The sequence below is a fragment of the Eleutherodactylus coqui genome, chromosome 8, assembly GCF_035609145.1.
Source record: "Eleutherodactylus coqui strain aEleCoq1 chromosome 8, aEleCoq1.hap1, whole genome shotgun sequence".
Taxonomy (NCBI): domain Eukaryota; kingdom Metazoa; phylum Chordata; class Amphibia; order Anura; family Eleutherodactylidae; genus Eleutherodactylus; species Eleutherodactylus coqui.
Genome location: NC_089844.1, coordinates 177,475,381 through 177,501,319, shown reverse-complemented (window position 1 = coordinate 177,501,319; position 25,939 = coordinate 177,475,381). Strand labels below are relative to the sequence as shown.

The following is a 25,939-nucleotide window of genomic DNA, read 5'->3' as shown; positions in this document are numbered from 1 at the left end:
CCCTGTTGTACCGCCTCTAGCTTGGATACAAGATATGATACAGGGGGCATGGAGGCTCTAGTACCCTGTTGTACCACCTCTAGCTTGGATACAAGATATGATACAGGGGGCATGGAGGCTCTAGTACCCTGTTTTACTGCTTCTAGCTCGGATACAAGATGTGATATGGACAGGCATGGAGGCTCTAGTACCCTGTTGAGGATCCTCTAGCTTGGATACAATATGTGATACGGGAGGGCATGGAGGCTCTAGTACCTGTTGTACCGCCTCTAGCTTGGATACAAGATATGATACAGGGGGCATGGAGGCTCTAGTACCCTGTTTTACTGCCTCTAGCTCGGATACAAGATGTGATAGAGGGGGCATGGAGGCTCTAGTACCCTGTTTTACTGCCTCTAGCTCGGATACAAGATGTGATAGAGGGGGCATGGAGGCTCTAGTACCCTGTTGTACCACCTCTAGCTTGTATACAAGATGAGATGCAGGGGGCATGGAGGCTCTAGTACCCTGTTATATCACCTCTAGCTTGGATACAAGATGTGACATTGATGGGCATGAAGGCTCTAGTACCCTGTTTTACTGCCTCTGGCTTGGATACAAGATATGATACAGCGGGGCCTTGAAGCTTTAGTACCCTGTTGTACCGCCTCTAGCTTGGATACAAGATGGGATATGGCCGGGCATTGAGGCTCTAGTTCCCTGTTGTACCACCTCTAGCTTGGATACTAGATGTGTTAGGGGTTGGCATGGAGGCTTTTGTACCCTGTAGTACCGCCTCTAGCTTGGATACAAGATGTGATATGGCCGGGCATTGAGGCTCTAGTTCCCTGTTGTACCACCTCTAGCTTGGATACTAGATGTGTTAGGGGTTGGCATGGAGGCTTTTGTACCCTGTAGTACCACCTCTAGCTTGGATACAAGATGTGATATGGGTGGGCATGGAGGCTCTAATACCCTGTTGTACAACCTCTAGCTTGGATATTACATGTGATATGGGCAGTCATCGAGGTTCTAGTTCTCTGTTGTACCTCTTCTAGTTTGGATACAAGAAGTGATACTGGCTGGTATGGAGGCTCTAGTACCCTGTTTTACCACCTCTGGCTTGGATACAAGATGTGATACGGGTGGGCATGGAGGCTCTAGTACCCTGTTTTACCACCTCTGGCTTGGATACAAGATGTGATACGGGTGGGTATGGAGGCTCTAGTATCCTGTTGTACCACCTCTAGCTTGGATACAAGATGTGATACAGGCGAGCATGGAGGCTCTAGTACCCTTTTGTACTGCCTCTAGCTTGGATACAAGATGTGATACGGACAAGCATGGAGGCTCTAATACCCTGTTGTACTGCCTCTAGCTTGGATACAAGATGTGATACAGGCAGCCATGGAGCCTCTAGTACCCTGTTGTACTGCCTCTAGCTTGGATACAAGATGTGATATGAGGACATGGAGGCATACAGCTTCTGTATGGTATCCTGTGGCATATTGCTCCACATTTGCTGTAACTGAGCCTCTAGATTGTGCAAACCTCTAGGCTGTCGAAGTTGGCATCCCAGATGGTCCCAATATGTTCTGTTGGCAATAAATCTGGCGGCCGGGCGGCCACAGAAGTGTGAGAATGTTGTGGAGACATTCCTGTGACCCTCTTGTGTGTGCGGCCAAGCACTATCCTACATTATTATACCTCTTGGAAGCCACCTTGAGAGGAACACATGTGGCTGCAGGACGTCCTGAACATATCGCTGAGCTGTTATTGTCACTTGTACCACTACTAGGGGTGACCGACTGACCATAACACCAATAGTGGGCAGTATTGAAGCGCTGATCCCTATGTCTCCAAACATGAACAATGCTGTTGTCAGTCTTCAAACTAAGCCCGATTTCACTTCATAGCAGACCAGTTTCATTGCTCACGATGTCACTGCAAATGGAGGCGATGATGGGTGGGTGTCAAAGGCCGTACACATAATGGACACCATGAGACCAAATGTCCTTCAGCCAAGCACTTGGAAATGGTTCAGGCAGACACAGAGGGTTGTAAAAATGGTGCCCCTTGTCTTTGGATGGTGAACAATAAAACAGTTGGAGCAATCAGTTGATCATCTCCGCTGGTAGTTTGTCAAAGACATCCTGAGTTCGGTCACCTTGTGTGCGGTCCCAACATCCCCTAACAGTCTGGTCAGAATGGCCCAGGTGGTGGGCAATTCGTTGATATGCCCATCCAGCTTCTTACATCTCAATAATGCACCCCTCTCACACTCTGGGTAAAATCTATTCTCCGCGTCGTACAGGCATTTAGTGATCAACAAGCTCTACAAAAGTGGAAGAAGAGGTCACTACACACAAGGAGCCTCCAACAGCCTTTTATAGGCCAAGGGGAGAACCACTTTTAGGGCCTCTGATGACAAGACCATTTATCTAATCAGACCACAACTCTAATCATTTACAGATTTGCCAGAGATGTAACTGCAGGCCGACAAGTCCTTCTAGGTCCTTGATTTTTTTTTTTACAATGAGTGTACAATTACAGTGCTGCCGATTGAACAAATTCTAACTTTCCACTTTTAGTGTTCTGGAGATGTAGAGGTAAAAGGCACTAGAGGATCTCACCCAATAGTGGATGGTTTTCTCAGGAGAAGCTTCAAATCAAAAGTCTATAAAACTCTCCCAAGGAGCACTAGTGCGGCACTTCTAGTTCACATCCTCCTCGCCTTCAGGATAAGGGTAGCAGTCCTCTGGTATGTCTCATGTGTAGCAGGGTCTGTAGGGAGAGCCTCGCTATGCAAGGTATCAGCGGTTCTGTGTTCTATGCTCTGAACTGTCCTCACCCCAACCAGCACTTTCTGTCCCATCTCCTTGGAGCCCCTAGGACCAACTGGCCATCAGCTCATTCTGCCAACAGTCCTCTGATCGGTGAACGGCTTTCTTCAAACCCTTTTTACACCTGAGACACAAGAGGATAGACACAGAGGATGTAAAACAACATAAGTAGCCCCATCTGTCCTGCCGGGGAAACCCCTTGCAGGTTTATGTCATGTTGATCCCTACAGTGGTGGGGTTGTCCTCTGGAAAGTGGCTGGAATATTCTGGAAGTGATGGTGAAGTATGCAGACTTGTAGAATTTCCCAAACTTTCTGTGGTATTCACCCAAGCAGTCACATTTGGAGTTGTATTACCTGGCAGTAATGTGGGAGCCTCAGTATGACTAGTTACAAGTGTATTTGTGTTAAGACCTGAGCGCTCAGTAGTAGTTCCTGAAAATAAGGTGGAGAAGGTGAGATTACTCGTGGTGCTTCCTGGACCTGATGTGTAGACATCAGCCATGGAACTTTTTTGCGTTGTAGAAGTTTGGATTGTATACTGTTGTGCAGTAGTAGAAGTGTCTGTCCTGTTGATCCCTACAGTGGTGGTGTTGTACTCTGGATAGTGACTGGAACTTTCCGGAAGTAATGAAGATGTATACAGATTTGTAGAATTTTCCATAGTTGAGGTGGTTATTTCATGACCAGTCGTTGGGTTCTCTCCAATGGTTGAATTTGTACTTCTATTTTCTTGAACTAACATAGTAGTTAAGGTATGACTGGATACCAGTGTGGTAGTGTTATGATGTAAGCCCTCAGTAGTAATTCCTGGTAATGAGGTGGGGGAAGTAAGATTACTCCTTGAACTTTCTGGATGCGATGTATATTGATAGGTGGTGGAAATGTCTTGCGTTGTAGTATTCTGTATTGTATTCTGTTGTGGAGTAGTAGTTTCTGTCCGGTTGATCCCTACAGTGGTGGTGTTGTACTCTGGATAGTGACTGGAACTTTCCAGAAGTAATGTAGATGTATGCAGACTTGTCAAATCTTCCATATTTGATGTGGTTATATCAAGACCAGCTGTATGATTTTTTCCAGTGGTTGAATTTGGATTTCCCGGAACTAATGTAGTTTCCTTAGTTTGACTGGGTACTCGGGTTGTGGTGTTATGATCTGAGTCCTCAGTAGTAGTTCCTGGTAATGAGGTGAGGGAAGTAAGATTACTCTTGGAGCTTTCTGGATCTGATGTGTATTGATTGGTGGTGTAAATTTCTTCCACTGCAGTACTATGTATAGCATTCTGTTGTGGAGTAGAAGTGTCTGTCCTGTTGATCCCTACAGTGGTGGTGTTGTACTCTGGATAGTGACTGGAACTTTCCGGAAGTAATGAAGATGTATACAGACTCGTGACATTTTCCATAGTTGAGGTGGTTATTTCATGACTAGTCGTTGGATTCTCTCCAATGGTTGAATTTGGATTTGTATTTTCTTGAACTAACATGGTAGTTAAGGTATGACTGGTTACCAGTGTGGTAGTGGTATGATCTAAGCCCTCAGTAGTAATTCCTGGTAATGAAGTGGGGGAGGTAAGATTACTCATAGAACTTCCTGGATCTGATGTGTATTGATCGGTGGTAGAAATGTCTTGCGGTGTAGTATTCTGTATTGTATAGTCTTCTGGAGTAGTAGTTTCTGTCCGGTTAATCCCTACAGTGGTGGTGTTGTAGTCTGGATAGTGACTGGAACTTTCCGGAAGGAATGAAGATGTATACAGACTCGTGGAGTTTTCCATAGTTGAGGTGGTTATTGCATTACCAGTCGTTGGATTCTCTCCAATGGTTGAATTAGGAATTGTACTTTCTTGAACTAACATGGTAGTTGAGGTATGACTGTTAACCAGTGTGGTAGTGTTATGATCTAAGCCCTCAGTAGTAGTTCCTGGTAATGAGGAGGGGGATGTAAGATTACTCATAGAACTTTCTGGATCTAATGTGTATTGCTCGGTGGTGGAAATGTCTTTTGTTGTAATAGTCTGTATTGTATAGTCTTGTTGCGTTGCAGTATTCTGTATTGTATAGTCTTGTTGAGTAGTAGTTTCTGTCCAGTTGATCCCTACAGTGGTGGTGTTGTAGTCTGGATAGTGACTGGAACTTTCCGGAAGTAATGAAGATGTATGCAGGCTTGTGGAATTTTCCATACTTGATGTGGTTATATCAAGACCAGCTGTTGGATTTTTTCCAACGGTTGAATCTGTATTGGTATTTCCTGGGCCTGATGTGGTTGCCTCAGTTTGACTGGATACCAGTGTGGTGATGTTAAGATCTGAGCCCTCAGTAGTTATTCCTGGTAATGAGGTGGGGGAGGTAAGATTACTCGTAGAGCTTCCAGGATATGATGTGTATTCATCAGTTGTGGATGTTTCTTCTGTTGTATTATTATATTCTGTAAACCATTGTGCAGTAGTAGTAGTTTCTGTCCGGTTGATCCCTACAGTGGTGGTGTTGTACTCTGGATAGTGACTGGAACTTTCCGGAAGTAATGAAGATGTATACAGACTCGTGGAATTTTCCAAAGTTGAGGATGTTATTTCATGACCAGTCGTTGGATTCTCTCCAATGGTTGAATTAGGGCTTGTATTTTCTTGAACTAACATGGTGGTTAAGGTGTGATTGGTTACCAGTGTGGTGGTGTTATGATCTAAGCCCTCAGTAGTAATTCCTGGTAATGAGGTGGGGGAGGTAAGATTAGTCGTGGAGCTTCCTTGATCTGGAGTGTAGAGATCGGCTGTGGAAGTCTCTTCTGTTGAAGTGCTTTGTGCTGTGAACTGTTGTGGAGTAGTAGACGGTTTTGTCTGGTTGATCCCTACAGTGGTGCTGTTGTTCTCTGGATAGTGGCTGGTACTTACTGGGGTTAGTGTTGATGTGTACTGAATTGTTGTGGAATTTTCTTTTGTTGTGAAATGATGGGTTGTATGTACTTGAGGGGTTCTGGAGGTTTCTGTCCATTTGATCCCTACAGTACTGGTGCTGTACGCTGGGTAGTGGCTGGAGGTGGCAGGAGTTGATGTGACATTTCCATTTTTTCCTCTATTTGCCACCTCATCTACTCCAAGAAAAGTAATAAGTACCATGATAATCAGGATAATAGGGATTGCCAGCCTCTGTGGAGAGAGAATTAAGAAGATGGAGGTACATAATAGAGCATACACTAGCCATGCAGGGTAATGCAGTTATTAGGGTCGAGGGGTATTGCATTATCACTAAATGAGGCTCCGTGCAAAACAAATCAACAGGTCATGGAAGACTAATGCAATAACTGAACACAGCCCAACAGAGGGTTAATTTAGTGGGGACTGGAATCACATAGCCCAAGGAAGAGTTAATTAACCAGACACCAGAATCATGCAGCCTAATGGAGAAATAATTAACTGGATGCCAAAATCATGGCACCCTGAGTGACTCAGGGAGAGCAGAGCCGAGTACATTGCTATGAGCCAGAAAGGACCATGTTGTGTACACTGATTTGTCCTTACATTGTGGGGTCTAAGAAGCCAGAGTCCCGGCTCTGAGCAGCCAGCACAGCCCAGAAGTCATTATTTCTCTGGTCCAGCTCTGTGCAGATCAGTTGTTTTCATACCACCGGGGAGAACTCCAATCCCCCTGATTCCTCTTCTGTGGCCTGCGTACCCCTCTATTACAAGCTGTGTGGTAGTGCTGTAATCACTTCCTGACCTCAGTTTTGTATTAGCTTTGCTTATCAATCCCTCATGATTTCTGTCAGTAAATGGCAATCTTTATTGTTTAGATCCAGAGACAGATTATTTGTTCTGGTCATGTGATGATCACATGATTAAAGGGGTTTTCCAGGCAGCGCCTGTCGGGATACACCGAGGTCGGAGCAGTAGCCATTGTTCCGACCCTGTGTAGTGGCTGGTGCTTATAATTGCAGGCACAGCTCTCATTGAAATCAATGGTATGCCATCCTACAATTACAAGCACCGGCCACTACACGGGGTCGGAGCAGCAGCTTCACTTCTGATCCTGGTGTATCCTGGCACTGACAGTGAGCATTGCCTGGAAAACCCCTTTAAGAATAAATCTTTATTTGCTGAAGATGGAGCACTCCTTTAAGATCCCGACTTCCCATTCTAAGCCTTATATAACACAACAAGTGAGACACATAATCTTGCTAACCTGAAAGCCGTTTTCCCTGCTTGTGTCTTCTGGAAAATCTTTCTCATCCTCCTATGAAGTAGAACAAAGTGTGTGAGATTTATACATCACTGATGATGTCACCATGTGTTATATACAGAACAGTATGACCCACCCGACACCCCAGTACCAGCCTGTTCCTCTGCAGTATGTCCAGTCTTCCTGTCCTCCGTGTTCTCCCTTCTATCTTCAGCAGGGGTGTAACTAGGGGCGGGATCTGTGATAACCAAGGGGCCTCCCATGTCTCCCTCTCCTCCTCCACTATCTCTATCAGACTTCACTGTAGTTTTGAAATTATTGTCATGAACCAGGAGGCACAGGCTGGGCAGAGTTACAGGTCCTCTTCCTGATATTACACTGCAGTACATGGAATTGCGGCAGAACAAAAAAGACATGAGACCTGGGATTTTAAATGTATATATGCTGCATCCTCTCAGCCACTTGTTATCCCAGGTTCTTTCACGGTGAATCTTTGATTCTACACCAAACAAATAATAACTCTGAGATTATATCAGTGGTCTCCAACCTGTGGCCCCACAACACTAGTGGGACATTAACTTCCATAATTTCCTGACAGCCGCAGGTTGGTAATTATAGGCTCACAGCATCTGGAGAGCCACCGGTTGGAGACCACTGGGTTATATCCATGGATATCTAGATACCTGGATGATATTTCTTCTTCCTTTCTCAGTTTTTCCACTGCTGAAGGTACTTGTAATGTCATCTTGTGCAGCTCCAGGAGTTCCTTCTCCAACCTCTGAGAAAACATATGGAATGAATTTAATAATTTCTTGACTGATTGAGCAATTTAAAACTAAGAGGCACGGCCAAGATACACAATATATTACTGCATGCACAGAAAGATATATAAATGTGTAGGGGACTTGGTGAGACGGACTTGGTATGACTTGGTATACTCTGGATCACCTGGTGGAGGTGCTATAAAAGTCTTTGTATGGCTTGGTGGACTTGGTGGACTTCAGGTTATGGTAACATCAACAAATAGCAGCGGGTACACTGTGTTTAATCCATGGCGGCAGCAAGTCACCTCACTCGGTAGTCACAGCCGTTGGCCACTATCACATTCTGCTTCACTTAACATAGACCTCTTCCCGCCCCGTCGGGCTGTACCTCCTCACTGAGGCGCTAGGCATCATAAATATCACCATTTCACAACTCACCTGAGGGTCTATCCTGTTGCTACCATTTTCTCAAACTCTTCACCTAGACTCACTATTGCTCCACTGTTACACAAGTGGTTGTATATTACGAATAACCAAACATAATAAACACCTCAGCAGTCATTGAGACATCCTTGCAGCTTATGCACACAGTTTGCAGGTTACGAAAACTCCCTGTTCCTGTTGGCTTGCATGGGCTGCTGCCCCTTAATCACAACTAATAACACAATCCCAGCTTTTCGCTCAATTCCAGACTCAATTTGTAACTAATAACACAGTCCCAGCTTTTCGCCGCTACCCAAACCTAAAGTCCCAAGCATGCATGCATATCTATATTTTCTGAGGCTGGCCTCCTTACATGTGTTTGGTGCGTAGTACTGTTTCACGAAAATAGGTCCTATCCTGATAGTAAGACCTACCTGGTTTTCAGGGGAGGCTTAAAATATAAGGCCTCCCCCGAAAATAAGACCTAGCTAACATCCCCCCCCCCCCCCCCAAAAAAAATCAATACTCACCTGGTCCACGGCATCTTGATGGTCTCCAACGGCGCGGCGCAGACTGCAGAGTCCTCCCCGTCTGCCATCTCAGCTTCTGCTGGTGACGAGTCTTTGAATACCCAGCAAAGCGAGCGTTGTGATTGGCTGATCGAGCGCCAGCAGCCAATCACAGCCGGCGCTCGATGAGCCAATCACAGCTCTCGCTTTGCTGGAGGCGGGGTATTCAAACCCCGTCACCAGCAGAAGCTGAGATGGCAGACGGGGAGGACTCCAGAGACCATTGGGACGCTGCAGACCAGGTTGAGTGTAAGCCCCCCCCCCCCCCCCCCCAAATAAGACACTGTGCCTCTTTTGGGGCAAAAATTTATATAAGACAGTGTCCTTTTTTCAGGGAAACGCGGTATACCCTCGACCGCGTGTGTTAGCAGTACCTCCCTTTTAGCTAGTTGCCTCTGTAACATGAGCTCCCAGCTCTTAGGGCCCTTTGGCCCCCAGTCTGTGGGGCCTATTTCTACACTTGTGGTTAGTGTCGTGTAGGATCAGCAGCTGCCGCCATCTACCCCAGGCCTCTGCTGGTTCCCTGGTCTGTTGGAATCTGTACACTGTTCTCTATATAACTGTAAATGTATTTGTGATGCTCCAGCAGGCCTGCTAGTAATCTTGCAGGGACTCTGAGTTAGGGTGAGCTTAGAAAATTGCACCTCCTGCACATTCTTATTAGCGCTATATGCACTCTCTCCAGTCCCCACTGCTACATTATGGCAGGGTGTGAGGTATCTTTGCACATACTGCTTGTCAGTGCTTTTATTTACAGCACTCGACCAGTCTCTACTCTCATCCGCTCCCCTCCCGGCCGATTACTGGGCCAGAGGGAGCAGGACCAAATGCTGCAGCTCATTAGCTGCTTGCCATGGTGGCTGCAGTGAGGGGAAGTACCCCCCTACAGACTTGGTATAACTTAGTAAACTAGGTGGACTTATGATATATGGCAATACAACATGGTCTAATGGATTGTATGACTTGTTTGATTTAGTTTGGGGAACCTGATTGACTTTGAATGATTTGGTGGACTTGGTATGGAAGAGTCTATATGCCCTGTTGTATTTGGTATGGCATGGTTGACTAAATGTGATTGATGTGACTTGTTGGACTTGGAAGACTTAGTATGGTGGACTTTGTATGACCTGGTGGACTTGGTATAACCAAAGGCCCTTTTACACGCAAAGATAATGTTTCAAATGACTGAAAGATTGAAAGATTTAGCGATGTATTTGCATAAAATGTTGTTGGCCATTAACACTTCATCATCTTCACTTGCATGTAAAAGGACTTCCAGGAGCTGTTTGCAGAGCCCAGTGTGTGTTTAAACACTAGCCCAGGTGCATTGTTCTGCTTGTGGCTAATGGCAGATTCCATTGTTCTCTCCCAGCTAGTGTAAACACAGAGAACAGCATGCGGTCTATTGAGAGATAAATGTGTTTGCTTTACCTCTCAGTAGCTGAATGATGGATTTTAAGTTCACCTTAAAATCATTGTTCAAACGAAAAGTGCACAATGCCTGCGTTTACATGTAACGATTATCACTCATTTTTGGTAGTTTGAATGAATTTTGAGCGATAATCGTTACATGTAAAATGACCTTTACTCAACTAGATGCACTAAGTATAACTTAGTACAACGTGGCCTTGTGGACTGTATGACTTGGTTTGGTGAATTCGGTAGACTTTGTATGACTTGGTGTGGAGGAATCTCTATGCGCTTTTTAACTTGGTTGACTAGATGGGCATAGTATGACCTGTTGGACTTGTTATGACTTGGTGAATTTGGTAGACTTTGTATAACTTGATGGACTTAGTAAGACCTGGGAGACTTGGTATAATTTGGTCAACCAGGTACACTTAGTGTAACTTGGTTTAACTCGGTCTATTGGACAGTATGACTTTCTTTTGATTTGGTTGGGTGAACTCTGTATGACTTGGTGGACTTTGTATGGCTTGATTTACACAGATCTATTATCATATCTTTGAGGTAGACATAAGAAGGGTCATTTGTTGGCAGAATGCGTCCTTGTGCAAACACTGGATGTGTTGCCAGTGATAAGGAGTACATTATCTGCTGCTGCCCTATAGCCAATGGGGTAAATGTGAAGAAACCTCCTTCCTCCTGGATCTGGTCTTTAACTGGTGACCTCCCATCTCTGTGCTCAGATCCAGAAGGCACTTCCTCTGTGATGACGCACACTTCAGCTGGTGTCCATGTTGTATTGCTGTCCTGGTTCAGCTCTGAGCTTCTGTCCTCTGGAACATCAACCACAACAACGATGTCTCTGGTTTCTGTATCTAACAAAGAACGATAATTATCCTGTAGTCTATAAGCTCACATCATACACACAGCAGTATTCTGCAAATCAGAAGCCATGAAATAACTTGGTGTAACATTTCTTAATTCATCACTTGTGGGTCTTATTCTCCAGTCACCTCCAAAGGGACAATAACAAATATACTAGAAAAACAATCATGTGACCTATTTATGCCTTTTGAGCTCCCACAATGCAATGCACCTAGTAACAGGAAACCACCAGAATGATAGCAGCAGCTTTGGATGGGAACGCAGAATAAGACAGAAAATTGTAAAACAGCAAAACTGCAGGGAAAGTGGAGATCGGAGATCCGTGGGTATCTGTATAATGTAAGGGCATGAGAACCACCCAGAGATACTCTTTAAAATTGGTCTCTATGGCTTATAAATGGGGAGGGTGGGAGGACCTTTATATAATGGGGTATATGAAAAGGTGACTTGCAAAAGAAAACATGGAGGCATCAAATGTAGACAAGAAGTAGAAAACGTTATCTTAAAGATTAGAAGAACTAAGTCAAGGTTCCTGGTGAGGTATGAACACTTTGTCTATGTGTCTTCTCTGCTTCCTTGGCTGTTTCCCTCTTTGTCTATACCATATACTGTATGTATATACTCTGGTTTATTGATCTAGGGATTGATATAAGCTGGAGGGAGGTGACAGACATAACTTTACCTTTCTTACCAGTTTCCATACTATTTGTTACTTCTGACTTCTCATATTCTGCTCTTTTCAGAACTGAGATTTTCCTTATCTACTTCTGTGAAGAGGCTCAGCTCTCATGCCCAGGTTACATAATGTCCCTGGCTCTGCAAGTTCCAGGGCTTCTGCTCTACACTGATATCTTCCAGTCTTTGGTCACCATCAGGAAGGTTTTTCTCTCTAGAAGGAAAAGTAGAAAATGTTGCTGAATATAACCAAATCCCTGTGCATGAAACTTATCCTCCTCCACATCATCTTCATCATTACCATCATCACTCTCATTAGCACCCTCATCCTCATCATCATCATCATTAATATCATCATCATTCTCATCACAGTCATCATACTCCCCTCATCATCACCATTCTCATTGTCTTCATCATGCTCATCATCCTTACCATCCTCATCTCCTCAATAACCAATGATAATAAATTAATTACAATAAATTATAACTATTACAAGTGAGGCGTGTTCTAGCCTCGTTGCTAATATCTTTGTATATATACTTCTGCTTGTTCATGGAATAAGTGGCAGAGCTTACTTGAAATATAAAATATACCTAAGGGCGCCCACCCACTGGCGATTTTTTTTCTTTGCGTTTTGCGTTTTTTCTCAAGAGCAATTAGAATTGAATGTACTCCTGTCCACTGGCGTTTTTTTTTGCGGTGCGTTGCGATTTTTAACATAGGAACTGTCAGTTGCATATGTGTCCTTATTTTTCTCCTAATGCACCCATCAATGTCAATGGAAATTAATGGAAAAGGCGCGAAAAAGCCGCGAAAACGCCGCAAAAAACGCAGCGAAAAACGCACGGAAAACGCAGCGTTTTTCACGCACGAAAATCGCAAACGCCAGTGGGTGGGCGCCCTAAAGTGCATATTTCGCTATCACTGTCATCATTCTCATGCTCATCATCCTTACCATCCTCAACATCCTCATCACCATCCTTATTATCATTATTCTCATCATCTCATGAATCTGAACATCATTCTTATCACCATCATCGTCATCATTCTAATCATTATCCTCATCATTACCATGCTCAACATCAACATAATTATCTTCACCAGTGTTATTTAACAAACTCATCATCATCTGTGGATTACGCAGCTTCATGCACACAGCTTCTAGATCAAGAATGCACAGCCTCTGGCCTGGAGGCCACATTCTGCCCATGATGCCATTCTGTGTGGACAACTATCGGGTCTGGTGGCCACTCACATGTATTTTCCATGTCAGTGGGAAGAGTAGGGTGCGTAACAGAGAGATGGATAAGTACTAGTGGTACACTGCACAGCCATCCTTGGGACCCCCCTATATTGGCAGAATTAGGGCCTCCTGACCACTGTGTGACACTTTTAGAAAAGCACAAAGTGGAGAAGTGACTATACATGCGTGCAGCTACCTTGATTGTAGTTTAGGGAATAGTGAACACTCGGCTGTCTCAGTATCGCACATAAACTACAATTGAGTGAGATGCATTTTGGTCTCTTCCTTTCTGAACAATGGACAAGGGAGAAGGAGATGCCAATTCTCCCAACAAGTGGGAGTCCTTAAAGTGGAACCGGCAGCCATTAGATACTTATGGTGTATAGTTTTGATATGCCATAAATGTTTAAGGTGGTGATACTTCTTTAAGTTTCAGTATTGCCCTTGGAATTGATCTCAATCTAACAGTGTGGCCCTCAGACCAGAAAAGGTTTTTCACCTCTGTTTTAGGCAGAACGGGTCTTTAGGTTATTGACTAGGTTTGGTTATGGAGCTGACAATTAATGACAATACCGGCAAGCCAAGAGTGCGACTTCCCTCAGGAGGGGCTCAGATGACCCTTTAAAGAAGGACTCTGTTTCATGCATGACCTTCCGCTTCTTCTTGGAGGTCCCATTCTCTTCCATCCCAGTTCATTACTATGCACCATATTCATGAATTTCTAAGTATATAGTATGGCTTCATATCATGGAGTCTACATGAATGAGGACAAGTTTAGTGACACCGGTCAGCTGATATTTTTGATCCCACATTCAGCATTTTGTGGGATTCCATGACACCGACCTAAAAATGGGTAGAGCCTATCCAAATGTGTCACAGAAAGGAAAATTCTGAGATGCTTTGTGGGTATCTCATGAATGGGGAATGAAATGTTGGCAGTTATGCACCATTACATTATTTCCTCTTACTATGTAATTTACATACATGTTCAAGGTTGGCCTCAGGTGAAGGTTTTCCTCCACCAGCCTCCCCTTCAATGTTATTTTGATCATAAATAACCACAATACCCCGCTTTCAGCAAGCAATTGCTCTGATTAGTTAATGAGCGCCGCACCACCTAATCAGAGCTGGCGCTCCATTAGCCAATCACAGCCATTCCCTGAATGACATCATAGGTCTTATTATCAGGGAAACACAGTAGGGTACTGGTGCATTATGTCTCCACCAGAATAATGGGTTTGTCAACCTGAGTAAAAGGGAACGCCCACAGCTGCTGATTGGCAGCTGCAGACGTGCCCTTCGTAGCTCCTTAGCTCCCTATCGGCCGACAAGAAAGACCTTGCAATTAAAGCGGGTGTAGCTGTCCTGCAGCTGCCGTTTCGCCTTCAGTTCCTGCTGACTCCTCCAGCCCACATGCCAGCAAGAAACAGATAGTGCTCGAAGCGGCTGCAGTTGTCCCCTTGCAGCCTCTGGGGCGTTACCTGATGGCCGGCAATGTGCTGGAATTGGCTCCAGAACTGCACTACCGGCCACTGCAGCTCCTGCCCTTCCAGCTTGCTGCTGGCACTGCAGCCAACACCGCTAGATATCCTGACAGGGCAGCTACTGAAAACGCGACCGGCACTCCCACAGCAGGCGCTCCTGCTTCTGGCCGGACAGCTCATGTGGCTGTTTATGCTTCTGACCAACCAGCTCTTAAAAGCTGTTCCGGCAGGGGGCTCCTGGACGTGGTCGGACAGCCACTGCAAACCCAGGCCAGATTCTAAAAGCAGTTCCGGCAGGGGCGCTCATGGCCATGGACAGACAGCCACTGCACACCCAGGGCAAACCCAAATGTCACAGGGAGTGAAGATGGCATCCCGGCGGTGGGGGAGTGACAGGGTCGGCAGGAGCTGACCTAGGATGCCGCAGCCAAGAGCTGTGAAACAGCCACTAGGATTGGAGATTGCAGTCCGTCGGGGAGCGTACATGCCAGAGGGGCATGTACAGCTGTCAACCAGGCCCTTCCCTACTACTGTACCTGGCCAACCCATTTCTCCACCCCTAGTTCCGGTGGAGACAAGATGCACCCGTACCACACAGTAGATATGGCTACATCAAAAAGAAAGTGTGTTTATCATCGTGATGTTTTTTGTATTATTTGTGAGAAATACACATTCCCTCAGCAGAGACAAGCTATAACGGACTTATTTAGCTTATTTAGCTTACTCCACAGTGAGACTAGGGACAAAGACGAGTCATGGGCACCACATATTGTGTGCAAAACATGTACATAGCAACTGCAACAATGGTGGAACGGGAAAAGGAAGTACATGAAATTTGGTATAGCAATGGTGTGGCGCGAGCAGAGCAACCGTAGCGATGACTGTTACTCTTGTGTGGTGAATATAAAGGGTATCAATGGGAAAAACTAGAGTAAGACTTATCCAGATAAGCGCCCTGTACCACATTTAGAAGATATACTTGTCCTAACATGGAGCAGCCTTCCAGAGGTGTCTGAAGAAACAGATGAACCGGCTGGTGAGAAAGAAAGCTCTGCTGAGCAACATGACAGTGATTTCCAAGGATCTTCATCAGCTGCATAAGATTTCAATCAAATAGTATTGAATGACCTCATAAGAGACCTAAATCTTCCAAAAAAAGTGTCTGAGTTGTCAGCTTCCCAACTGGCAGGAATAAGTTTATTGTTACCGGGAACTAATATCATAGCATACCGCAACAGAGAAGAAGAGTTTCTGCAATTCTTCACAAAAGAAAATTATTTGGCTTTCTGCAACAACTTGCAAGGGTCCTCATTAGGCTGAATGTGAGAGAATACACACCAAGCTAATGGTGGTTGTTGTTTCATAGCTCCAAACGGAGTCTAAAATGTTTACTTCTACATAATGGAAACAGATTCATGTCAATTCCTGTTGGTTACTTAGTTAGTATGCGGAAAGATTAGGCAACAATAGCCTCAGTCCTGCAGAAGATGGAGTATCGAGATCACCAATGGATTATCTGTGCCCTTACAAGGGTATCCAATGACCTACTGACAGCCAAATCGAGGGGCGATTACTCCCTACTGTTCCTCCTCGACCTCTCCGCAGCATTTGACACTGTTGACCACAAACTCCTCCTCAGTATGCTTCGCTCCATTGGTCTAAAGGACACTGCTCCTGGTTCTCCTCCTACCTATCTGACTGCTCTTTCAGCGTTTCCTTTGCTGGCTCTACCTCCCCTCTTCTTCCCCTTGCTGTTGGGGTCCCCCAGGGCTCAGTCCTTGGCCCCCTCCTTTTCTCTATCTACACAGCCCCTAATGGACAAACCTTCAGGAGATTTGGTCTCCAATACCACCTGTATGCTGATGACACCCAGCTATACACCTCTTCCCGTGACATCTCTGCACCTTTCCTCCAAAACATCACCGACTGTCTGTCTGCTGTCTCTAACACCATGTCCTCTCTCTACCTAAAACTAAACCTCTCTAAAACTGACTCACTGGTATTTCCACCCTCCACTAACCGACCTCATCCTGACATTTCCATCTCAGTGTGTGGCGCCACCATAGCTCCTAGACAACATGCCCGCTGCCTTGGGGTCATATTCGATTCTGATTTCTCTTTTACTCCCTACATCCAATCTCTCGCCCGGACATGTCAGCTGCACCTCAAGAACATCGCAAGAATCCGCTCTTTTCTCACTGTGGACACGCTAAAAATGCTTACTGTTGCCCTCATCCACTCTCGGCTCGATTATTGCAACTCGTTGCTGATCGGCCTCCCCTGCACCAGACTCTACCCTCTACAATCCATCCTGAATGTGGCAGCCAGGCTCATCTTCCTGTCCAGCCACTACTCAGACGCCTCTGCCCTGTGCCATTCACTGCACTGGCTGCCCGTTAACTACAGAATTCAATTTAAACTTGATACCTTCATCCACAAAGCCCTCCACAGTGCAGTGCCCCCCTATATTGCCTTCTCATCTTAATCCATCACCCAGCCCGGGCTCTCCGCTCTGCTAACGAAACCAGACTGAGCGCCCCTTTAATATGAACTTCTCATTCCCGCCTCCAAGACTTCTCCAGAGCAGCACCAGTCCTCTGGAACGCACTACCAAAGGATACCCGAGCAATCCAGGACTTGCAGAACTTCAGGCATGCTCTAAAAATGCACCTCTTCAGGGAGGCATACCGCATACCCTAAACAAACCCCTCTGTACTCCGCCTGATAACATGCTCCCTGACCTACTGACTGCAATCCCTGCTAGCCACCATTAACCGCTCCTGCAGTCATACCGATTCTGCCATCACACAGTCAAATGTCTGACCATTGTTTATGTGTATAGCATCCCTCACTCTTCACCTCGCCATATGTGCACATCTCCAGCCCTTTACCTTCTGTATCACCCCATTACTTGTAGTATGTAAGCTCGTTGGAGCAGGACCCTCACCCCTATTGTTTCCATCAACTGATTACTATGTAACCGTGGTTCTGTAATGTTTGTATTTTGTCTTTCTGTATTCCCCCTGTCTATGTAATATGTTGCCGCTATACAAATAAAGGTTATTATTATTATCTGTGTGGATTTGAAAATGGTGAATTTCCTTCTATGGCAGCAGGGCGTGTACATGAGGTATCCATGTTTCCTATGTCTGTGGGACAGCAGAGCTTAAGATCAACGCTGGGTGAGAAGACAGTCCTTGGAGAGAAACATGGTTTCTGGAGAAAACAATATCCCAGAACCTTTAGTGGACAGAGAAGAGATCATATCGCCACCATTGTACATTAAATTGGTTTGATGAAGCAATTTGTAAATGTTCTCGGGAGAGAGGGAACGTGTTTTGACTACATATGTAGAAAATTTCCTGGGCTGAACATGGAGAAACTATAAGCAGGTATATTCGATGCACCACAAATCCGGGAACTCATGAGAGACCAGCGTCTCCAAGATTCTATGTACAAAATTGAGGCATGTGCGCGGTTATCATCCTGTATGGTTGTAAAGAGTTTTCTTGGAAATAACAATGTGGCTAACTTCAGGCACTCGTGGAGAATACGCTCGCTGCATTCTGTACACTTGGCTGCAACATCAGTATAAAGTTGCACTGTCTGTACAGTCATTTGGATCGATTTCCATTGTCTCTTGGTGATGTCTGCGGCGAACAGCGGGAAGGATTTCACCAAGAAATAATGATCATGGAAGAACGATACTGTGGATGATGGGATACACATATGATGGCAGCATACTGCTGGAGCATCCATTGTAGATGTCCAGGAACATCACATCATAGGAAATCACAGAAACGAGGGTTCAGTGCCGTGTCCCAATGAAGAGACTTTTTTTCGTAGTTCGTTTTCTAAGCTTCACGGAATATATTCTTCCAATACCAGATTTTTTAATAATAATGTTATTAATAGTTAATGGTGGCATAATATTGAAATAAAACAGTTTGTAGTGAAAAGGAGACCTGATGGGCAAAAACTAATGCCATTTTCAGAATCTACGACCCAGAAATAACCAAAAATATGTTCTAACATCTTCAACATGAAAGGTTGTGTTCCCCAGTGTAATATTTCATTGTAAAATGCTGAATCAAACTCCATGATGTCAATATGGAAAACCCTTCTCTGAGCGGGAGCTGAAGGTAGTGACCAGAGCGGAGCGTGGACATTTCTCATATAACCTCCCCCAACATCATTCAAGATGAACTGCCTGGAATAATCTCTGATGATTATCTATGCTTCATCATCAGCCACAAGACCTAACGTGGTCATCATGTAGTCATGTGACCAGCCATGACCACCTTGATTACGAGTGGACTATAATGTATGCTACAGGCTTGTCAATGGGGAAAGGGCAACCTACATATTGGGCTGAGGATCAGGTAGCTTAAAAGAGCCACAGTCAGAGTTTGTACCCTATAAGTCATGGAGCCCCCATCTACACTTACAAGATGATGTTCTGCCCCAAACACAATTTTGACTGCCAAAATTATATGGCATGATGGATTGATTAGACTATTGTTCCAAACTTCAGTTCTCACAACAACCCAACAGGTATGGTTTTCAGAATTTCCATAGTATTGCAGAGGTGATGTATTTATTGTTACAAGTGTTCTTTCTCATCAGGATAGGCTCAACCTGTTGGGGGTCATAAAAACTGGAGTTTGGGAAACCCTGAGTCCAAAAACACAAACATTAGCTACTGTTTGCATCCATTTTAATAGATCTGTTTTTAGTGTAAATATTTTTCCCTACACTCTTTGCCTTCTGAGCATGTGCAGAAGAAAAACTGGTCCCTTAAACTGAACAAATAATAGATACAAATGGAAGGCTTTCCAATTGCATCCATTCTACATTGACAACAATGTAAAAAAATAAATCGGAGGGTGACTTTCCGTCAGCTTTGCATGTTTTCTTGGGGGGGGGACCAAAAAGGATGGGAACCTGATGGAACGGACACAAAGTGAGAACCCTAAAATCCCCACTGAAATTAATGGGAAATTAAACTGAAAGGAGTGTTTCCTTTTGTCTGTCCCGATGATGCAACAGAAGGAAATGTGCGCAGAGCCTTGCATTATTATACTGCTATAAGATTTACTCAATAGACTCAGTAATGAGACCTTGACCTCCTCGCTCTCTGTCTGTGGCTATGAATCAGATAAAGTTCAGTACATAGCGAAGAACTTACAGCTGCACTGAGACTGTGCAGCAGATTTACCAATAGAAATGCGTCATAATTCCAAAAGGGGACATAAAGTTACAAAAAAATGTCTAAAAACACTACTGTATGAGTAAACTGGGATACTTTTGGAACACCTAGTCTAGTTATGAGCCATCTGAATTTAAGCTAGTATTAATAAATCTGACCATGAGGCACTCCTGACCATGAGGCAATGACAATCATGGATCCATAATAAGTTGTCCCATATGGTGACCATGCTGCGGTTGTACTCACCCTCTGCAGCGATCGCTCAGACACTCTGCAGGGTTTATTGATTTCTACTTCAGTGTCTTAAAGCTGAGTTGTTGTGTTTTTTAATCAAAGTCCAACATAATCTCATCAGGAAGTATTAGGAAAAAGTGTGTGTGTGTGGGGGGGGGGGAGTCACTCAGTTCCAAACAGTCTGCCATGGACGGGGCTGATATATGGGGTCAGCATACAGCTTAAGGCTCTGCTTTTGTGGGGTTTGGTGCTTTAATGACATTGTGTCTAGTGAAATTGGGATAAATGTGATAATGAGATAAACTCAATACATGGACCTAATCATTGATGAAGAATGTAACTTGTACATCAGTTACAGCTGACAACCCACCTCTGAATTTAGAAGAGAGGGTATCACTGTCCAAGAAGTGGCTGGAACCCAAGGTTTGTACTCTACCCTAAATTGTGAAAATAGTGGCAGCTGATTGTATCATTCGTGCCCTCCCAATGGAGCTGCAGCGCTGGGTTGGTTTGGAGACCCCAAAGACGCCAACCAGCTGGTTGACCACGACGACAGATACCTTGCCAATGAGGGCTATCTCCGTGACACCCCGGCTGCCCTTATCTCCCCTAGTAGTACCTGGCCCACAACAAGGGGGAGGCCTATGAAATGTGATGGAGCTCGGTACCACTCCTTGCTTGCACAGCCTCACCAGGCCTAGACTCTGAGCCACACATGTGTAAAATAACCGTGAACCACCTTATGGTGGAGGCTCTTTAGGACTCTGGAAGTTTAGTCACTTTGGTCCATGTCAGTCTGGTAACTGAAAGCTATTTACAAGAGAAACACCTGAGTGTTACAGCATCCACGGTGACACAAGAGTGTATCCTCCAGATCTTGCTACTATAAGGACAATGGTGGGAACTGTATCCTATGAAGTAGGCGTAGTTAAGAGTTTGATACAACATATGATAGTGTGGCATGATTTCCCTCTGTTCTGGGACTTGTGGCATAAAGCAACATCTCCAGCTAAAGAGACTGGGGAAACTTCTAGTGAAATCTGATGGCAGTATAATTGTGGACGTTGAAGCAGGATGCACTAATTTTCCTTTGCAGGTCTTGGCAGGGAAAGAGGATGAGGATAGATTCAGAGGGTTTCCGTTATCTGGAAGTTGTTCTATTAAAAAAAAAAAAAAACTAGCACCAAAAGCATTGAATGGGAGCTGTCCATGATTCCTAAAGAAATCCTTACTGACCAGTGGACACCGTTTATGTTCAAGATAATGAAAGAGCTGTGCTACCTCTTTAAAATTAAAAGCACATACACACCTCTATGTCCCACCTTCAGACAGATGGATTAGCGGAGTGATTTAATAAGAACCTAAAACAGATGTTAAAAAAGGTGGGCGTAACTGGCACGTCTATTACCATACCTGATGTTTTCCATTCGAGAGGTGCCATTGGCTTTTACAGGGCTCTCATCCTTTGAAATGGTCTATGGTCATCACCCAAGGGGGCTGCTGCACACAGTGAAGGAAACATGGGAAACTTAGTCAACTCCCTAGAAGAGTATTATTGAGCATGTGGAACAAATGCAGGACCGCATTGCTATGGTAATGCCTATTGTTAGAGAACACGTGCAGGCAGCACAAGAGGCCCAGAGGAGGGTGCATAATCAGTCTGTGAAGGTTAGAGACTTTTACCCTGGGGACCGCATCCTGATCTTGGTGCCAACAGTCGAAAGTAAATTTCTTGCTAAGTTGCAAGGCCCTATGAGGTCATAGAGAAGGTTGGGGTGGTAAATTATAAAGTCCACCAGTCAGGCAAAAGAAAGCCATACCAAAATTACCATGTCAATTTAATTAAGCTCTGGAAAGTTGGAGGATCCTTAGGCCTTGAGGGCTAGGAGGGTAAAGCCACAGCCACCTGTTCCCGTGGTCAGAATAGGCGATACCCTCTCAATACGCCAACAGCAAGAGGCTAAGGAATTCCTGCAGACAAACAAAAGCTAGTTCTTCGACCTGACAGGGAGCACCTGTGTTATAAAGCAGGACATTATAACCAAACCTGGGGTAAAAGTAAATATCAACCCTTACAGGATACTGGAAGCATGTAGAAACACAGTTTCTACCAAAGCTAAACACATGCTGGATCTAAGCGTAACAGAGAAGTCAAAAAGTCAGTGGTCAAGCCCAATTGTTTTGATCCCTAAACCAAATGGCACTTGGAAATTTTGTAACAACTTCAGAAAGTTAAATGAAATCTCCAAGTGCAATGCTTACCCAATGTCAAGCATCGATGAGTTGATTGAGAGTCTTGATAGTGCCAGGTACATTACCCCTCTGAATCTCACAAAAGGATATTGGCAATTATCTTTAACTGACAGAGCAAAAGAGAAAACCACTTTGTCTACCCTAGAATGATTGTTTTAATACAAAAACATGCCATCTGGTTTAGATGGGGTACTTGCTATCTTACAGGGATGACGGACCGAATTCTGAAGCCGCATCGTGGCTATTCCACAGCATACTTGCATGATGTGGTTATTTACAGCTCATATTGGGAAAGTCACCTTGGAAAGGTATAGACCATCGTGGATGCCATAAGGATTGCAAGTGCACAGTACTTGGAGGAAGCCAAATAACTTGGCTATGCTATTGGTAGAGGGGTAATCAAGCCTCAAGTTAATGAGGTAGAGGTCATAGACAGTTGGCCTAGACCATTAACCAAGAAGCAAATCAAGGGTATCATAGGGTACTACCACAGTTTTGTCCGAAATTTTGCCTCCATAGCAGCACCATTAACTGACTTGACTAAAGGTCGGAAGTCGGTAATAGTGGCATTAACTCCTGAAGCAGAGGATGCTTTTCAAAGCCTGAAGTATGCTGTATGTCAGCAGCCAGAGTAAGTCATCCCTGATTTTACCGAAGAGTTTGCTGTACAAACAGATGTTTTGGACGCAGGTCTGGGCGCACTATTGTCCCAAGCGATAAATGCTCACCATCCAGTAATGTATTTGAGTCAAAAGTTGTCCCCCGCAGAAAGGAATAATGCCATTGTAGAACGAGAATATTTGGCAGTGAAGTGGGTGTTGGAAACCTTAAAATACTATCTCCTCGTTAGAGAGTTTAAGCGGATATCGGACCATGCCCTCTTGACATGGATGAAACAAAATAAGGAGAAGAATGCTAGAGTGATAAGATGGTTCTTTACACTCCAGAACTTTAATTTTTCCTTCGATTAAAGACCAGGCAAGTCTCAGGGTAATGTGGATGCCTTGCGACTGGAGGAGAGTTCTCTCCTCACTCTCCCCTGTCCCTCTCAATTCACTAACACAGTGGCCATTCAGTACAGACCGGCTGCTATTTACACTGAACGATCATCATCCAGAACATGAGTCAACAATGTGATGCAGCAGCAAAAAAAATGAAATATGTCAACATGCAAACAAAAAAGCCAAGCTCATAGTGCAAAAAAGTTGTTCTAGGATACTTGCAATTGTGCTTATGTCTGTGCGAAGCCAGCCTAAGGCCTCTTTCACACGGGCATTGCGATTGATTTTTATCGCATGCACGTGAGAAGGTTGTGTACAAATTGTGGTTAAATCTTGCTTTTTCTCGACCATTCACATGACCGGGTGCGACGTATATATGCCTCAGCCGAGGATTCCGACAGCCGGGGGAAGAGAGTTTAGCGATACTTAACTTTTTCCCGCCTTACTTTGCAGGCTGATCACGGCAATAGAAGCTCCCATAGAAGCCTATGGGAACTGCCAGCAAAGGGGGAGGGATGGGGAGGTCATATTGCACCGCGAGCTGCTGCTAAAGTCCCTCCCTCTCACTTTGCCGGCAGTTCCCATAGGTTTAGGGGCTGGCGGATGATTGCGGTCAAAAGATAGGGCAAGACCTACCTTTTCCGTCCGTGCCTAAAAGCAACCGGACGGAATCCGCAGCATATGTGCTATCTTTTCCAGCTGGCTGATTTTACGCACCGGAAAACCGCCCATCTGGATGAATGCATCGGATTTGAATGCTTTAGATGGTCACGATTTTCAGCAGATGTTTTATCGTGGCAAAATAGCCACAATAAACCGTTTGTGTGAATATGGACTAATGCTGCTATTACACGCGGCATTACTGCCCTGCAAAACGCAGGAGGAACGACGCTGATCACAGCCGTCAGCGGGACGTCTCAGTTCAGTACCTATGAGAAGTCCAGCTATAATCAGTGTAGCGCCTCCTGCATTTTGCAGGACAGTAATGCTGCATGTAATAGCAGCCATTGGGAACAAGCAGGGATAGGGTGCTATTACATGAATGCTAGCGACTTCCATTAGCGCTTGTGTTTTCCCGACAATTGCTGGGCTGCACGTGTAAGTACAGTTGCAGCCCGGCAATTAGCTGTAATACAAACCACCAGTGATTGTGTAATACAGCCCTTATATAGAAACATAACAAGGTGAAAACAGAAATAGAGGAATATGGAAGTGCAATGTTGGTGGGATTAACCACTCAGTTGCTGGAGAATGTGGATATGTGGCAGAGCTAAGCTATTCCACAGCCTCCTGGGTCAAAGGTCGTACAAACGGCTCAGTCTGTAACACAATCAGTGTCACCCGCAGACTTTACATTGAGGACTATGGTATCCCCTCCCATGCCTGTGACCCCTGTGCCCCAATATACTGGTGTTTTCCATATAAGACCATATTATAGGGAATCCAGAGGAATCAGATCTGTGGATCCACAGAATATGGGTGCGGGTTCTTATTTGCCGCTATTCTCTGAACTGCAAGACTTCATCAAACTCTTCTAATGTTATAATCATCTTGTACCTGGCACATAGAAATGCACAGAATGCAGCGGCCCTGATCCAACAAACTGCGGGAGTTCCTCTGATAAGGTCAGTTCTCTATGGATAACAGTCCCCTTTATAGTTCCAAAGTCCGCCCAGCTACAGTGTAAATCATTGGAAGGAGCCAACAAAGTCAACGTATCAACAAAAAGATGTTACTATAACAACTGCAATGTGACTGTAAAAAATACGAAAGCGCCGCCCCCGAGTCCTGTGTGATGTCTTCTTATGTTCTCACCATTTCTGACTTGGCCTTTCCCACCGCTGGGTGACTGTCACTATTGACCACCCTTACAGGAACCACAAGGGTTGCCACCTAGAGTAAACCTGAATCAATCTGAATTATCACCCAGTTATACCCCCATCTCCCGCAGCTTCTCTCCTGCTGCACGGCCCGTGGAACTGCTGGTTCTTGCCATGGAACAGCCCATCTCCCTTCTTCATGGGGGATGTTAATATGAATAGAAGAGTCACATATTTTTGCAAAAGTTTGGTTTGCATTTTTCAGCCACCCCCAACGCTTTTCCAAAAACTGGACTGGTGTTGTGCATTTCTGAATTTAGCATGAATGATACCACTAGTGTACGCCAGCTTATACCTGGTGTAGTTTTGCCTGTCTGGTGCCCTTAAAGGAGACACCAAATGTAACTGTTGTGAGTAGCACCAATTCCTTAGCAAAAGAATCTTGAACAACCATTATGTGTGTAAGGGGGGTGAGAGGTGTCCCGCACCCCCATTACACTATACCGTGTCTTGGCTGCTCAGGAACCATGCAAGTTGAGCTCTGCAAACCTCAAGTACAGAGTCCTGGATGTACCCCCGCCCCCTGCCTGTGATGTGGCCAGGCAAGGGTAGAGCCTGAGAGCGTTGACAAGCTCTGTGCGGTTGTATTTGATGTACTCTGGCACCAACTGTCCATGGAGGCCGCAATGATAATGTAATGCTGTGGAACTCCAGAAATAAAGTATGAAGACAGACAGGTATAAGATTAATATGCCGGACTGAGATTGAAACATATTGTTATTGTGAGATTCCGGCTGAACTTCTGTAATGAAACTACAAAGAACATCCTACAGAGCGAAAATCTTGCTCATCCAGTTACGGTTCAGTGAAGCTTGCTTTTATAAAAAAAATCTGGTTTCCGTCTTCTTCTGTCAGCCTCCGTACCATCCTGAACCTGTGTCGTACCACCCCCCGTGACCTGTGAACCTGTGATGGCTGC

General features: G+C 44.9%; 1 protein-coding gene across 1 annotated transcript; it reads right to left on the bottom strand.

The window, feature by feature from the left end:
• Positions 1-2,867: 2,867 nt before the first annotated feature.
• LOC136578041 (uncharacterized) lies at positions 2,868-8,778 on the bottom strand. Its single transcript, XM_066577950.1, has 5 exons — positions 8,711-8,778; positions 7,677-7,809; positions 6,997-7,047; positions 3,421-5,963; positions 2,868-2,946 (listed from the first exon to the last, which is right to left on the bottom strand). Exons 1-5 carry the CDS (start codon positions 8,776-8,778, stop codon positions 2,868-2,870), a joined length of 2,874 nt encoding a protein of 957 aa, XP_066434047.1.
• Between the last annotated feature and the right edge of the window lie 17,161 nt (positions 8,779-25,939).